Genomic DNA, 14,596 nt, shown 5'->3' on the forward strand with positions numbered 1-14,596 from the left:
GACCTTCAGAGCTCCCCCAGCCCAGCCCCTGCAGTGCCAGGGACAGCTTTAACCAGCCCAGGGTGCTCACAGCCCCGTCCAGCCTGGCCTGGGATGTTCCCAGGGATGGGGCATCTCCCACCTCTGGGCAACCTGTGCCAGTGCCTCACCACCCTCACTGTAAAACATTTCTTCCTTATACCCAGTCTAAATCTATTGACAGACGTTCTTCTATCACAACAGAGCTATTTTTTGATACAGGAGGTGTCGGACCTCAGAGTATTTTGCTGGAGTTTAACATAGTTGGTTTGACTACTAGATGGCCTAGAAGGACTGTTACTGGAGTAATGCACGGCCTGAATAACCGTGTGGCTTCAGGTAATGCGGTAACTCTACCTAATCACATGCTCGATTCATTTAAGGGTGGCGGGGGGGTTAAACAAAGCGAGAGAGCCGGTTCGGTGGTAGCAGGCGAACAGTTGGCGTCTCTTCCTCCTTCATATCAATAACAGGCCATTAATTGCAAACCTTTTCCTAGACAACCTTATCACTGCAGATTTAAAAAAAAAAAAGAGAAACATGAGAGCATCGTTCTGGTCACACCTACGAGTGAAGAGCAGCATCGTTCCTATCGCTTGCCGTTAAGCGGCAGCACCGCCCCGACCCTGCTGTGCATCTGAGCGAACCTTCGACTGTTGGAAATGAGAGGTAAGGAATCGAATGAAAAGTCTACGCAGGCTTTGTAAAGAATATTCTGAAATGGCAGATTACAGTTAGTTTCTAAGGAGCAGCAAGGTCACAGGAGACAGGTACATGTGAACCAACTTAATTCTTAGAATCACTCAGAATGTATTTGTTGTATTGCTCCTTTTGTTAAGCAAAGAACAAAGACCAGAGGGATCTGTTCCTTCCGTGTAGAATCTTAACGGTATTTACTAGAGCTTTCTACTACGTTTAAAATGTAAGAGTTTGTTTTTAAGTTCAGAGTGAGGCAGAGGACCGCCGGTCATTACTGTTCTTCTGTTTTGCTGCTATTCCTGAACTTCACCACCATCACTGTTATATTATCGGGGCAGCCTCTGTAGAAGGACTGTAGAACTATACTCTTTGCACCGAAGTGTGGTTCATCCAAGCGTTCCTTGATGAATCGGACAGCTTCCTCATTGCTGAAAGCATCCCACAGACCATCCGACGCCAAGATCATGAACTCCGGCTGCAGTTTGTCCAGGTCAAAGGTAAGAATATCGGGGTCGGGAATGACAACATTCAGGTTCTTCAGAGGGTAATCTCCCAACGAGCGGGACATGGCCAGGATCCCCTGAACGCGCCAAGAGCCATTAAAGCTGATAAAACCACCTGGAGAGAAACACCAACACTTAAAGCAGTTCTTTTTAAAGTTAAAGCATTTCTCTGGCTTCCTGCCAGACCCACCCAAAAATTCATCCGGCAGCATCCCGAGGTATACGGATGTTACCTAGCTCAAAAAGCAGCAGGTGCCTTACGTAAATCTCGGAGCGCCGCAGGGAAGAGCTGGGTTGTGGCTGCCAGTGCTGCCGAAACAGCTGGAGCAGAGAAGTTGGGAATGGCTCCGCTTTCAAACGAAGCAGCTTCGTGCTCTCGACTCCCCCAGCGAGACCGACAACTTCCTGAACACAGGTATTCCCGTTCCACGCAACTTACTGCTCAGAAAGCCTTACGGCGACGTTAAGACAAAAATACCGAAAGCAAATCTTTATATTGTGTCAGTAAACCTCTCCTTTTTCTGTGTAGTTCAGGTTTTCGCCATTTCAGAAGATCTATGAAGGAAACAACCCTGCAAGCGCTCCTGCGGTAGGACTCACATCTCACTTTTAAGGCATAAAGCAAAGCAGCAAGTGCAAAAACATTTATAGGCCCTTCTATCAAACTGCCTCGAATGAGCTCTGTCAAAAAAAAGGACCAAAAAACTGCTGTGAACAAACCGATCACGAAATTTTACTTCAAGTCAGAAAAATGCAGTGTGGGATCTGACAGATTGATTTTACCATCGCCAGGATGAAAGCTGCTTCCAGCTGAAAATAGGTATTTTATTTAGGGGTTGCTTATAGCGAGATACGCTTTGCACTGAAATCGATGACCCCGACACAGCCAGCACCTGGCTCTCACACGGTCTGATCGTGCCAGGGAGGGAACTAGACAGCGTTCAAGGTCAAAGAGTAAAATTTCGGCACCTTCAATTCCGGTGCATGCACCTGCGTGCCACTGTTTCACAGCAATATTCCTGCCATCTTAACGTGAATGAAAAGTCACTTGAGGACAAATACTTTGCAAACACGGAACGTGAAAGTGTAACACAAAATCAGGTGAACTGTTGTCTTCTACATCTGCAAGCTGTCTGCTTTGGTGTTCTTTGTTCTTTGTAGTTGTCAGAATGTTTTCGGCTCTGCGCTTCAGCCCGTGCGTTATTTGTCAGTCCCCTAAATCTTACGATAGCATTTCCATTCCCGGTTGGCATCTAATCTGTAAATTCCTTCTGCTTTCAGGTGAAACTACATTTCATTTAATGATTCATTGTTGTTTAAAGCTCAAAACTTGATTTGTGTTAAAACCAGCAGAAACAAAACTTCTTAGCTGGCTGTTTCCATGAATACTTCTATGGCGTTTCCTTCCATATGGAACTTCCCTTCCATATGGAACTTCCCTTCCATAGTCAAAAAAAGGGAGGCTGCTGCCGCTCCTCTGCAGATGTGCGGTCAAACACACCTCGTCCCGCTGCTGCAGGTTTCCAGGGCGCCTCGGTTGGATGTTACACAGCCACCTACTCACCAGCGCAGGGCGGGATTCATAAGCGATTAGGGCTGTAGTAACTGGAGTGTAATCGTGTGTACGTACCGGCGTGACAAGGGATGCAAAACGCTATAAAGAGGCAGTTCAAAGTAGACATTTTCCACGCAAGCGGAGGACAGCAGGGCTTGCACCCGCCACTGTGCTTGCAGAGGAGATAGCTGATGCTGCCGACTCGTTGCAGCGTGCTTGCTCCGGTCTTTGCAGGTTGTGCTTACGCATACAAAGTGACTTTCGGTGCCGTACGGCACAAGTTGAATTCCTGTGCTTTGCTGAATGGTCTGTCGGCACTTCTAACATTATCTTTTGTAAAGCTATCCATACAGAATACATAAAAACGCTCACGGAAAAGCAAACATTCTGCGGCGCTGGCTGTCACCGGAGAAGAAAAGGCATTAAAGAAATAGAAGTTTTTTGGCAACCGCACGCGCATTTTGCATGCTAGCGAGCGCTGAGCTCAGAGGATTATGTTCAAGGTGAAGGACTTAAATTCCCGTCGGTGACAGTCACCTTGTGGCTCTGCAACCGAGTGTTGCTTCACGAGCCCGAACCGCGGTTGTTTCAAGGCCACTCTCTACTATACGCGTCGCTCAAGCTCCTGATCAGAAGGAGATTCCTTGTGTTTTCTGGGAAACCAGCATCCCTGTGTCGCAGGACATGCATTCCCCTATCCCACAGGAACGAGTCAAGAGGGCTGGGACCCCGACCTCATTCAGCTGCGAGACGAGCGGCACCGCAGCCCTTGTGAGCGCGCATCAGCCGGCCTCTTGAGAAAATACAGTCAGTCTGGAGGAAAACCCTGCGACCGGTGCTGTTAACTGCACAGCCACGCTGCGGAGCAGGTAATTCCACAGGATGCGGCAGCTCAGCTCAAAATGGAGGGCCCTGCCCTGTTCTCTGAGCTGCCGTCTGTCTTTTCGGCATTTGGCTGCGGGCTTGGGCACCAGTGACCTCTCGCCGCACTGCAGGAACTCCCACGGGAAACCGGCGCGCTGGCTTCTGGGGCTGCGGCGTGAGAGCTGCTCGAGTCATGCCGGACTGATAAATCGGAATTTTTTTTCAGGTTGTGGGTTGCCTAACTGGTTGTACGCAGTTGCTGGGAGTGGGGAAGAGAGAGGGGCTGAATTCATTCCCCGTCCCCCGCCCGCTGACAGCGGCGAGCCTCCTTAACATCCACCACGGCAGCAAAAAAATGTTAGTTTAAATGGTCTGTTATTTTTAACTTAATGTTAGGATTAGTTTAGACTTGTCACCCCGATGTTACCGCCCCGCTGAAATGCACAGGGCCAGTCACGCTCTTCTTCGAGCTGCTGTTTCAGGCTGCCTCAAATTGATTTATATCAGACTGAGGGCTGAAGGATGTTTTCTCAACCGTGGCTATATGGATTTCACTTTTAAATGAAATCTAATCCTACTAACACGAACGTGCAGTCGTTTTATAACTACCTGTAGGGCGCTGGACAGTGCAGCTTGGTGTGACGTAGGGTTGGAAAACCAAAATATAACAGAACGATGCGGTTATTGTCACTTTGTTCAGTTCGACGTGGCAAAAAAGCACCCAGAAGGTGGAAATAAGGTACTTTTGTCACAGTAGCAATGTAGGCTTGATAATTCAGCTGGGGCACTTTGCTTCAATTTTACACTTGCTGTATGTCAAGAAGGGATGCTCCAAAATGTAAAAGCATCCGGCAGCAGTATAAACTGGCCTGTATGATTGTAACAGCACTATGAGGCCATATCGATCATGATAATACAGTGGGGCAGTAGGGAAGAGGGAAGTGAATTCATTAAGTCACGAGGCTGGACAGAGTATTTCTTGGTTATAGTTATAACAATTACCTGTCTATTAAAATAATTGCTTCCAAAGTTGGAAAGTCCTGCAAAAAGCCAGGTTCATTTTTCACGTTGCTGTGTTATAAAGCCTCGCTGCTACACAGAAGAAATACCCAAATTATTTTTTTTCTCCTCAGTGAAGGCCTTCTCTAAGTGAACAATCGCACGGAGGCGCCGGACTTGGCTGAGGGGGAAGCGATTTTACAGAAAAATCTCCAGATTTTATTGATGCATCCCCCAAGCAGAGAGTTGAAACAAAGCGAGTCCAAGATTTTGCTATTCCTTCTTCTTAGGACCCGTATGCTTTTTCTTCCCTTTTGGGGAACACACGTGGTCTAGCAGCAGCAAGGATCCCCCCCGCTCTTACGCCTCCTCGGCGACAAAAGCAAACTGCGAGGAAAGCGCGCGCGCGGGCGTTTACGCTGCTGTGAGCGTTATTGATAACCTGCAGCTTTTAAAAACGTTTTATGCTCCGGGAAAAACTTGTTATTTCCACTTTACAGACGAAGACGTGGAGGCAGAGAGGCCACGCATCTCTGGAGGCAACGCTCAGCGGTAGGTTTAACACAAACACGAGGAACTTTTGTTCTTCATCGAGTAATTTGCTGCTGCAGGCTGCTGTGGGAGCCAAACCAGAAGTGGGTTCAAAAGAGACTCTGACAAATTCATGGAGAATTGGCTATTACGCTTGATGATCCAAATGTAATTTCTAGCCCAGGCAGTCGCTAAACTGACAAGTGATGAAAGCAAGGAAGATTTATTGCGGAAAGGTTGCCGTTTCTTATATTCTTCCCCTATACTCCTGCTACAGTTTACGTGTTTGTGCTGATTAGCAGTCACTATATGGGAACAAAAAAAAGCTTTGATGAATTAGCTTCATGCTCTGCTTATTTTAGGAACTAAACCTCGCTCGGCTTCAGACCCAGCCTCTCACATAAAGGCTGCTGGCAGGGTTTGCTGTGAGGCAGCCTGTAATGCTGCTGCTCCTGTTTATTCGTTTGCTCCCTGCAGAGATGGGAAGGGAACTGGCCGGGATGGTCAACTGGCTGTTGAAGATGAAGGCTGCTCTTCTTACCCAGCCACTGGCTTATTAAGGGACAGGTCAACCTGCTCCCACTTCTGTCTGCACCATGAAATCCCGCTGAAAAGCGTTGTATTAATAATGGAAGATTTTATCAGCTGGTGCCTCAGTCTGGCAGACTTTTCAGTCTCCCTGAGCGGAGAAGTCTATATTATTGACAGAACAGAGAAGAAAAAAGATGAACCTTCAATCCAAAGCAAAACCATTACGACTCACCAGCTCTTTTAATCCTCTTCCTCTCTTTCAGTTGGTAGGGCTTGTGATCGTGTGACAAGGGGATGGCATTCCCATCCTTGTCGCACAGGACTCCTCGCGAATCACCAACGTTGGCCACCGTGAGTTCTTTATCCGACAGCAGCGCGATCAAACAAGTTGTACCTGGAAAAAAATAGAAGGGAATGGGAAGCAAAAGAAATATATGGGGAGATATATATATATTTGTATATAAATGATCGGCAGGAAAATGGTCTGCCTATTAATAACGGCAGAGAGGGGCTGAAGCGGGAGGAGTGTATTCCAGTCTCCGTCTGAGCGCCGGCTTTTCCTAATGGCCAAGGAAAGTACTAAGAGAAAAATACAGATTAGCCCCCGAGGCCACTCGCAGCTTCTGTGAACTGCAACTACGGCACTGGGCCGCGCATGGGTGAAACGGGGTGCTCTCCCCTCATCCTCTCAAGAACTGAGGTCAGTCTTTGTATTTTTTATTGAAAAGATTTAACATTTTTAATTACTTCAACCTTTAAATACACAGAAAATGTAATTACTCGTTGACCACTGTATCCAACAGGCATAGTATTTGTTACTATGCTAAGGTGGCAGGAAAATATTGGAAAAATTGGCTGTTTCTCAAGCGAGAACACTACAGTTTTTATTTTCCTCATTGAAGAGGAATGAATGTTGAGCAAAGCAGAGCCCATTAAGGCGATGCCTTTTCTGTATCTTCCCCTTCTAGCTAGTGCGAGCTGTATTTGTAAAAACTCTTGCTATTACAAATACTCCTTGCGCGGGCTTTGGACCAGATGTCACAATTTCGTTCATATTTTAGAACGATGGCAAGTAAGTTTTTAGATATACATTAACAAACATTAAAAGGGAACAGTGTAGATTACATGGCACTGCTGAAATTTGTACAAAAGGTACTCAAGTGTCCTTCAACAGTAAATAAAATTAATGTAATGGCCGCTTTCTTTTCCTTTTAGGTACAGCAGAGAAGCACATGGTTCAGTTTTCACCTTTGTTGTTAATTTACATCTGATTATTCATTAAAAAAACAGGTGCACCCACACCTGTGCATTTGCACCGGGCAAAGATGTGCTTTTAATGCAAAGGCCGGGAACGGGGCGTTCCAGCACTGCCTGCCAGCGGTGGCATCCTGGCCCCTGGTTTTGTTCCAGGGGAGCTATATCAGGGTTTAAGTCTACGCTCTCTGGTCTTAAAGCAAAATTCTCACAGCTGCCGCTTGTTGCGTCGCTGTCCAAAGCCAGAATTCAAAGCGATGTTTTGCTGTTCCCATGTCGGTAGTTGAATATCCCATGACTGGTATAAATAAAATAGCCAGTAATAAACAAGTTGTGTTTAGATGCACTGTGTTCTGAAGATTTATTTTTAACTTAATGGTCTGTCTTGCACAGCTCTAGAGCTATTTTTTCACAAGACAGGCACATATATATATAGATATATTATTTTTTGCAGTTGACTGACACATTGCAGACCTAAATGGATGTAGTTTCCCGTTTGTTGCTCAAGCTCCCCGCTAACCACGCGCCTTAATGGCTCACCTAACGACAGGACATGCGGAGGAACCTGTCCACCGGGATCAGCTGAGGAACCCAGCAAAATGAGCTGCCCGCTCAAGAACGATCTCCTCTGAAGCCCAACCGAGATTGCACCGAAGGGCGTGAAGACGCCCGTGCTGAAGGGGCACCTGCCGGCGGGGTGCCCGCCGTGTCCAGCCTTGGTCCCCCGGTGAACAGACCCGCTCTGGTGCCAGAGGACTCGGTAGCCAATATCCAAATATCAATATCCAGTACCACTATCCAAACCGTGAAGACAACAAGCTAATAACGAGGGTACAGACTGCTGTAGTGGGGTGCAGCTGGTCATTTAAGCAGAGTAAAATGGGATTTAGCATTTGAGGTCACCTCATTCTCTGCCTGAACAAAAGCTGGTAACTCTGCAGAGTAGTAACTCTGCAAATGCATAAAGCTCTGCTTCAATAAGAAAATTGTGGCAGTAATCGGCACCCTCCCTTGCTTTTATTTATGAAACTTTCCTTAACAAACGTTCAAGCAGCAGCACGCTGACAATCTGCAAGAGACTCGAGGGCCGGTACCTGCTTGTCCTGGTTTCGGCTGGGCTAGAGTTAATTTTCTTCCTAGCAGCAGGCACAGTGCTGTGGTCTGGATTTAGGATTTAGGATGAGAAGAATGCTGATCACACGCTGATGTTTTTAGTTGTTGCTCAGCACTGCTTATGCCAGGCAAGGACTTTGCAGCTTCCCCTGCTCTGCCAGGGGCACAAGGAGCTGGGAGGGGGCACAGCCAGAAAAGTTGATCCCAACTGGCCCAAAGGGCTATTCCATACCATACGGCGTCATGGGCAGTATAGAAACTGGGGGGGTTGGCCGGGGAGCAGCGATCGCTGCTGGGAACTGGCTGGGCATCGGTCGGCGGGTGGTGAGCAATTGCATTGGGCATCACTTGCTTTGGATATTATTATGATTATTATTATTATATTGTTATTATTATTATTTTACTTTATTTCAATTATTAAACTGTTCTTATCTCAGCCCAGGAGTGTTTCTCACCCTTACTCCCCCGATTCTCTCCCCCATCCCATCGGGGCAGGGGCAGCGAGCGATGGCTGCGTGGTGCTGAGCTGCTGCCTGGGGCTGAGCCCCGACACTGCTGGGGCTGGGCTGACATTTCATCTAAACTTCAGAGAGGAAAAGAACGGCCGCCTTTGCAATTTGGGTTGAAAACCAAGTGAGAGAGCCAAAACCAACTCTGGAAGGATCCCGGCGCGCTGCGGGACAGAGACCCAGGCTCCGTGACCCGCCCCCCGAGCGACGCTTCTGTCCGAAGAGCAGAGCTCCCGCTTTACCTCTGCTTTACAAACGTATTTGTAAACTCGTCGGCTCTCCTGTGTGCAGGCCCGCCCTACGGCTCCGCAGATTGCCTTCCCCCTTCCCGTGACACCGGCCCAGCGTGTGGTTTTTCCTACGGGCAGTAGTAAACATCATACATCTCCTAGTAAGGCAAGTGCTGCAAGTAACATCCTAGAGCCCTGCAGTTTGGAAAGTCAAATGCTTCACAAATATAGTCATTATTGCCACAATTTATATAAAAATGATAACTCTGAACCCAGCCGTCTTGGCTATATGATCTGTGCGAACGAAGGAGAGCGAGCGGCTGGAACAGAAGATAATTTCCGAAGTGATTTAGGAAGGCTCAGTTGTTTCACGGTCCCTGACTGATGGTAAGTCCCTGACCTCACGCTACTGCCTGCCATTACATGAGAAAGCAAACTTATTTTACTTTGTTTTCTTTTCCATCTATTTTTATTTCAGTCGTTTAACCTTGTGTAGACTTAGAAAACATCGTGCTCTTGTCAGCCGCCTCAGATTTAATGCAGTTGCACAACGGAAAATTCCCAACGTAAAGGGTCCAAAATTGAGAACACATGTTATATTAGTCCCTCGACACAGCTGCCTGAATAATACCCTGCTGAGCAGTTTACAAAGAAAATCACCAGAAAATTTAAAACCTGTACTATACTGGCTGCAGAGATAGGCGCTTTTTTTTTTTTTAAAGTCAGGTAAGATTATTGGTGGTGTATTTTAGTATCAGACAAGGCACCTTGTAAAAGTCAAGGCTGCTCCAGCTCTACCAGTTTTTCAAAAAAACGCTTTATCGAAAGGAGGAAAAGTCAGCGGAGTGCCAACAGGACCCGATTAATACATTAAAAGGCGTTAGAGAGCCCAGGCGTGATCCAGCTCGCCCCGCAGCCGCTGGAGGCCTCGTGCTTCGCGCGTGGCGTCAAAAAAAATTCCTGCTGGTGCCTGGCTCCACGGCCCCGCTGGCGGGGCTGCTCGGAACGAGGAGCAGAGCTCCTGGGCTCCGGATGGCCCGAGGTGTTTGGAATTCCCCCAGTGCCCTCGTTTCACCTTAATGCAGTAGCAAAAGTGCATTTAATCTCACCAGCTGCTCACCACGTCGCTTCTTGCCTCCCTCTTTGCCGAGTTTTAATTCCGTTTTCCAAGTCTCTCGTGCCCCACAGGTTTCAGGCCATCAGGCCACGTAAGGTCTTCCCTTCCTCTTCCCCCTCATCGCTCCCTTCGACCCTGAACTTTTGCCCTTCGTAAGAAATCTTAAAGGTCTTTTCCACCCTAAGCGATTCTACGATTCTAAGTCGCACCTCCGCCCTGCCCTTAGCTCAGGCTTTCCGATGGCGAAAGTCCCCGGCCAAGGCTCTCCCTCCCCAACAACCGTCCTTCCCTCGCGCGCCTTCTCGCTGCTTTTCCCAGTCCTCCCCCACCTTTTCTGTGGCTCTTCGCAGAGTTTCTTTCTCCGACAAAACTGAGAAGGGAGACTTCCCCCTCCTACGCTTTAACCGTCGCTTCCCCATTTGCACAACCCGAGCCGAGGTTGCTCGCTCGGGTCCTGCCTCCCATCGACCCGTCTTCCTACTCTAGTGACTCGATTTTAACATTTTTTTATTCATTATCGCCTCATCCCTGTGCTTCTCTGGCTCTTCTTTTGTAGCGCATCTTCACAATGCCCCTCTCTAGAAAAACGTCGTTAGCCTCGATGATTTTTATGGCTATCCCTGCTTTCCTGTCTCACCTGCGAGCTCCTTGAAGATGCCGTTTGCAGTCCCCGCGGAGCTCGCCTTCCCTCCGGCTCCGCGCGACGCCTCCTCCAACGCAGCCTCTGCCCCAGGCTCGCCAGCGGAACGGCTTCTGCCGAGACCGTGACAGCGTTTGCCAGCCGTGGCGCAGACAGCCAGCTTTTCCCATCCCTCTTACCTGCCGCCAGCTCAGCACTTCTTCTCGGCTGATGAGAGACTCTTCTCTCCTAGCTTTCCCCTTCGCTTCCCTCATCACGAGCATCTCTGAAGGCCGCCCCTTCATCCCTCTCCTCTCCTCCCTCAAGTCCAGTCCCCTCCGCAGGCTCGCTCCTGCACAGCCCCATCTGCAAACGCGTACGTCACCCGTGGTCCCACGCAGCCCTCCACCCCGCTCCTCCATCCCAGAGGGGTCTCTCCTCTCAGCTGAAGGGTCAGCCTGCTGTCGGTGCAGGTATTTATCCCAACACGTTCACTGCCCATCTCCCGCAGCCCGGTTTGGATGGGGTGGCCAGTGCCATAGGCTCTCTCCCGTGACTTTCCCGGGCGTCATTTCCCACTCCGGTGTCCTCAAACCTGGAGCTGGTGAGGCGGCGTGAAAAGCACCATCGTGGTGCCACCACGGCAGAAGGAGCAGCTCGCTTTGCTGCCTCGTCTCGGCTTTCCACCACGTCTCATGTGGAGTTTCACTCAGCTTTACTCCATAGGGAAAAAGAAGAAAACTGGCAGAATGATGACCTCAAAACCAGAAACCATCGTCGTTATCTTTGGAGAGACCAACGCCGTCCTCTTTGCATTTAGCCTAAAAGCACGAAACCCCAGAGGGCTAAAAGCTACGTTAATTCCCGCACAGGTAGGGCTTGTGACAGCTCGTCTGTATTAAACAGAAGTCTGCGCAATAGGAAATTAGTCTAATCTCATCTCTGGAAACACAGCAAAGTGACAAGGGAAAGAAAAAACCCAAACGTGATCAATATTAATTTTTAGAGAGAGACTGAGAGACATGCAAAGAGACCAGAAAACAACCAGGCAGCGACTGGAAGCGTGCAAAGCTTCCCAGGCCAAGGATGCGCAGCCTTTGAGAAGGTCTGCGGAAGGAGGAGGTGGGCTGCACCAGCTGGGACCACTGTGAAGCTGCAGGGAAAAGGATCCCCAGTACCTTAATTAGAAAGGGAATATCCCTTTCTATGAGGATATTCCCTATTAGAAAGGGAATATGCCCGCACCTGCGCCGTGCTCCGATGGACACAGCTTTTGCAGTCTGAATTTCATCGGGTCAAACATAGAGCGGGGGAAAATTTCTACGTAAACAGCAGGAGCCCCGCACTGGCGGTATCCCTAAAAACAGCGACAGGTTTGAAGTGGCCGGATCCCTCGTCCAGGTATTGAACTGAGACTGGGATAACAGCTCCGGCCAGTCCTGCCTTCTCGGTGACTCCAAGTCGGGTGGGAGGGATGGTAAATCAACGCGCCCAACTGCTTTTTGGTAAGTCTGGATCCCCTTTCACAAACCGATGGCGTACAACAGCACTCCTGCGATGGCTGACCGCCGGAGAGTAGAGGTCTCCCATACCCTTTGAGCAGAAATGCATTCAGAGCGACTGCAGGTCAAGAAATTCGGTACTTAGTTGGCTAGACTGATGAAAAAAACAACAAACAACTCGAAAAACCCCTTCCTGACTTTTTTCAACAGTGCTCAAGCTTGAATTCACACAATAGTTAAGCAAGAACTAGTATTTTCAAGCTTCAGTAATCTCCAGAAGAAAACAGAATTACTCAGAACAGTGTGAAAAGTGGGATAAACAAAAATATAGATTTATATTTACTCTCTACTAGCAACTCGCACTGCATGCAGCTTCTTTCTCATTTACAGACCATGCTTTTCCGCGTGCCTTACAGGGACTTTAAATCCTAAACAATAAGACTCCAGTAGTTTTCAGGGCAGATATGTGACATTTTTATCATTAATATAACTGTCCTCTGTGCCCGTCTGCCTCAGCTCCTCCCGTCGAGACCAGCCATGCGTCTCCTGAATTTCTGTTCTATGTGCTCTGCACATACCCCTCAGGCAATGCAAATAAAACTTTGATTATAGCCTGTGGAATAGGCAAGACTGAGAAAGACACTGTAAGTAAGTATATGAGGAAGGGTAAGGGAGTCTCTTGCTTCCCGGTCGCCAGGAATACGGATAAAAAGCGGTGTGAGACCATCAAGATCATGAAACGCCGCCTCCGCGTGCCCTCCAAGTGACCCACCGATTCTAATCCAAGCCATAAAAATAAATCTAATTATCCACTGCTTTTCTATAAGATAAGCAACGATAAAACCAAGCAGCAAGCATTCACGTTTCATTCGTGCTACAGCAGTGAGAGGAAATGTGGGAATTGCAGGGGCTGAAGCCCTTTCCTTGCTCCAATGCTCCCCGAACCACCGTGTCTGCATGGAAAAGGAGGGACACAGCAGGTACTGAAAACAACAGTTCTCCAAACAAAAATGATCCCAACAACCTGTAATTGGGGTGGGATCACAGCAAACCTTTTGCTGGGATGGACCTTTTGCTGGATCCCAACGATCTGCGCGCCTCCTCCTTGCGTGGTTTCTAATCACAGAATCACAGAATCATAGATTCGTTCAGGTTGGAAAAGACCTTTAAGGTCATCCAGTCCAACCATTGATCCAAGGTGCCATTTCTCACGTGCATTTTCAGCTTCTCTAACGCATCCAGCCTTCATCAAAGTTTTGCGAAAGGCCAAGGTAATTGTGCTCGTTAGCACTTCTTCGTCCTTTACTCCTTTATAGGTTATTGAAATGTTTAAATAGCTACACAATTTCTTTTCAGCAGAAGCTACGCTTAGCGAAAGCGCTATTATAATCTCCAAAATACACAATTTGCGCAAAGTACTGGGCTAACCGCCTGCGAATGAAATAAACTGCTGATCACTCGCAATACCTTGCAAAAATACGTGTGCATTTTTAAAGCAGCCACCTCCTTTTCCTCAAATGTCTTGTAAGGTGGACGGGACTGAACGGCCTACACATCACACAGGCCTTCGTCCCCGCACGCCCTCGGTGCTGGCGTTTCCTACGGATGAGCTGCGCCTGCCCTTTCTTTCGGTTAACAAAATTCTTCCGCAAAAGTCAGTTCTGTAAAGCACGAACCTAAAAATAACCATTCTGAAAATTCAAGGTCTCATAATTCCTTAATCACCCCAACATAACGGGTTTTTTCCCCTAAAATTAAAAGAACTCCTTCTTTTAAAATAGATTAAAAGAAACATTGGATTCTTAGAAATACACAGAAATTACTTCAAATCTTTCTAAGGTTGTAGCTTAATTTCCACCACGAAACAGTTCCTACCTGGCTGTATGCAGTACTGTTTTAAGATTTTATATTTGAAACAGAGAACCATACTGTATTTCCATCGAGACAGAGCCTATTTTCCTGCCTAAACAATGAGTACGTATATATAACTCAATCCTGTTTACCATTAATCGTATCATGTTCATCGTGTTTGGAATATACTTACAGACTAACAGATTCATGTAGATATTCCACCTCAGCTATGTAAAAAGTACCTAAAAGTGTTTTCCAGGTAGGAAAACAAGAGCTGGAAGTTTCGTGCATCAGGTAACAAAAGTTAATTACTGAAAAATGGAAACCCTTTTGGGCAGCCTCTCCATCTTCCAGACTGCTCTGGCATCGCCTCATCAATACGGCAGCGGGATCGGGGAGCGCTCCCACCTTCGCGCTATCCTAGCGCCGCCTGATTCATTTCTTGTCCTTAGGAAAAAATAATCTTAATACAAAGGGGATCTCCATTTCGGTTCCAAAGTCGATTTCTTGGCATCGCTCCCACGTTGGGTTGCGCCTGAACATCCCACTCAGCCGTTTCGTACGCTAGGAGTAGAAATATGTTGAGAACGCTTTGGTTTTTTTCTGGTTAGAAATTTCTGTATGTCACCAGGCTAATTGAAGTGCAGAAAAGCACACGTGCCATCTCCTTTGCGGATGGGCTCGGGCGTTCTGCAGCAGTT

General features: G+C 47.8%; 1 protein-coding gene across 1 annotated transcript in view; it reads right to left on the minus strand.

Moving 5' to 3' along the window:
* Positions 1–988: 988 nt before the first annotated feature.
* The window catches only part of PPM1L (protein phosphatase, Mg2+/Mn2+ dependent 1L), a 103,342-nt gene continuing 89,734 nt past the window's right edge, over positions 989–14,596 (minus strand). The window contains exons 3-4 of the mRNA XM_075717014.1: positions 5,933–6,094; positions 989–1,335 (exon numbers count right to left, since the gene is read on the minus strand). Of these exons, the coding sequence (XP_075573129.1) occupies positions 989–1,335; positions 5,933–6,094 (509 nt within the window). The remainder of the gene's footprint in view (positions 1,336–5,932; positions 6,095–14,596) is intronic.

The sequence above is a fragment of the Pelecanus crispus genome, chromosome 9, assembly GCF_030463565.1.
Source record: "Pelecanus crispus isolate bPelCri1 chromosome 9, bPelCri1.pri, whole genome shotgun sequence".
Lineage (NCBI taxonomy): Eukaryota > Metazoa > Chordata > Aves > Pelecaniformes > Pelecanidae > Pelecanus > Pelecanus crispus.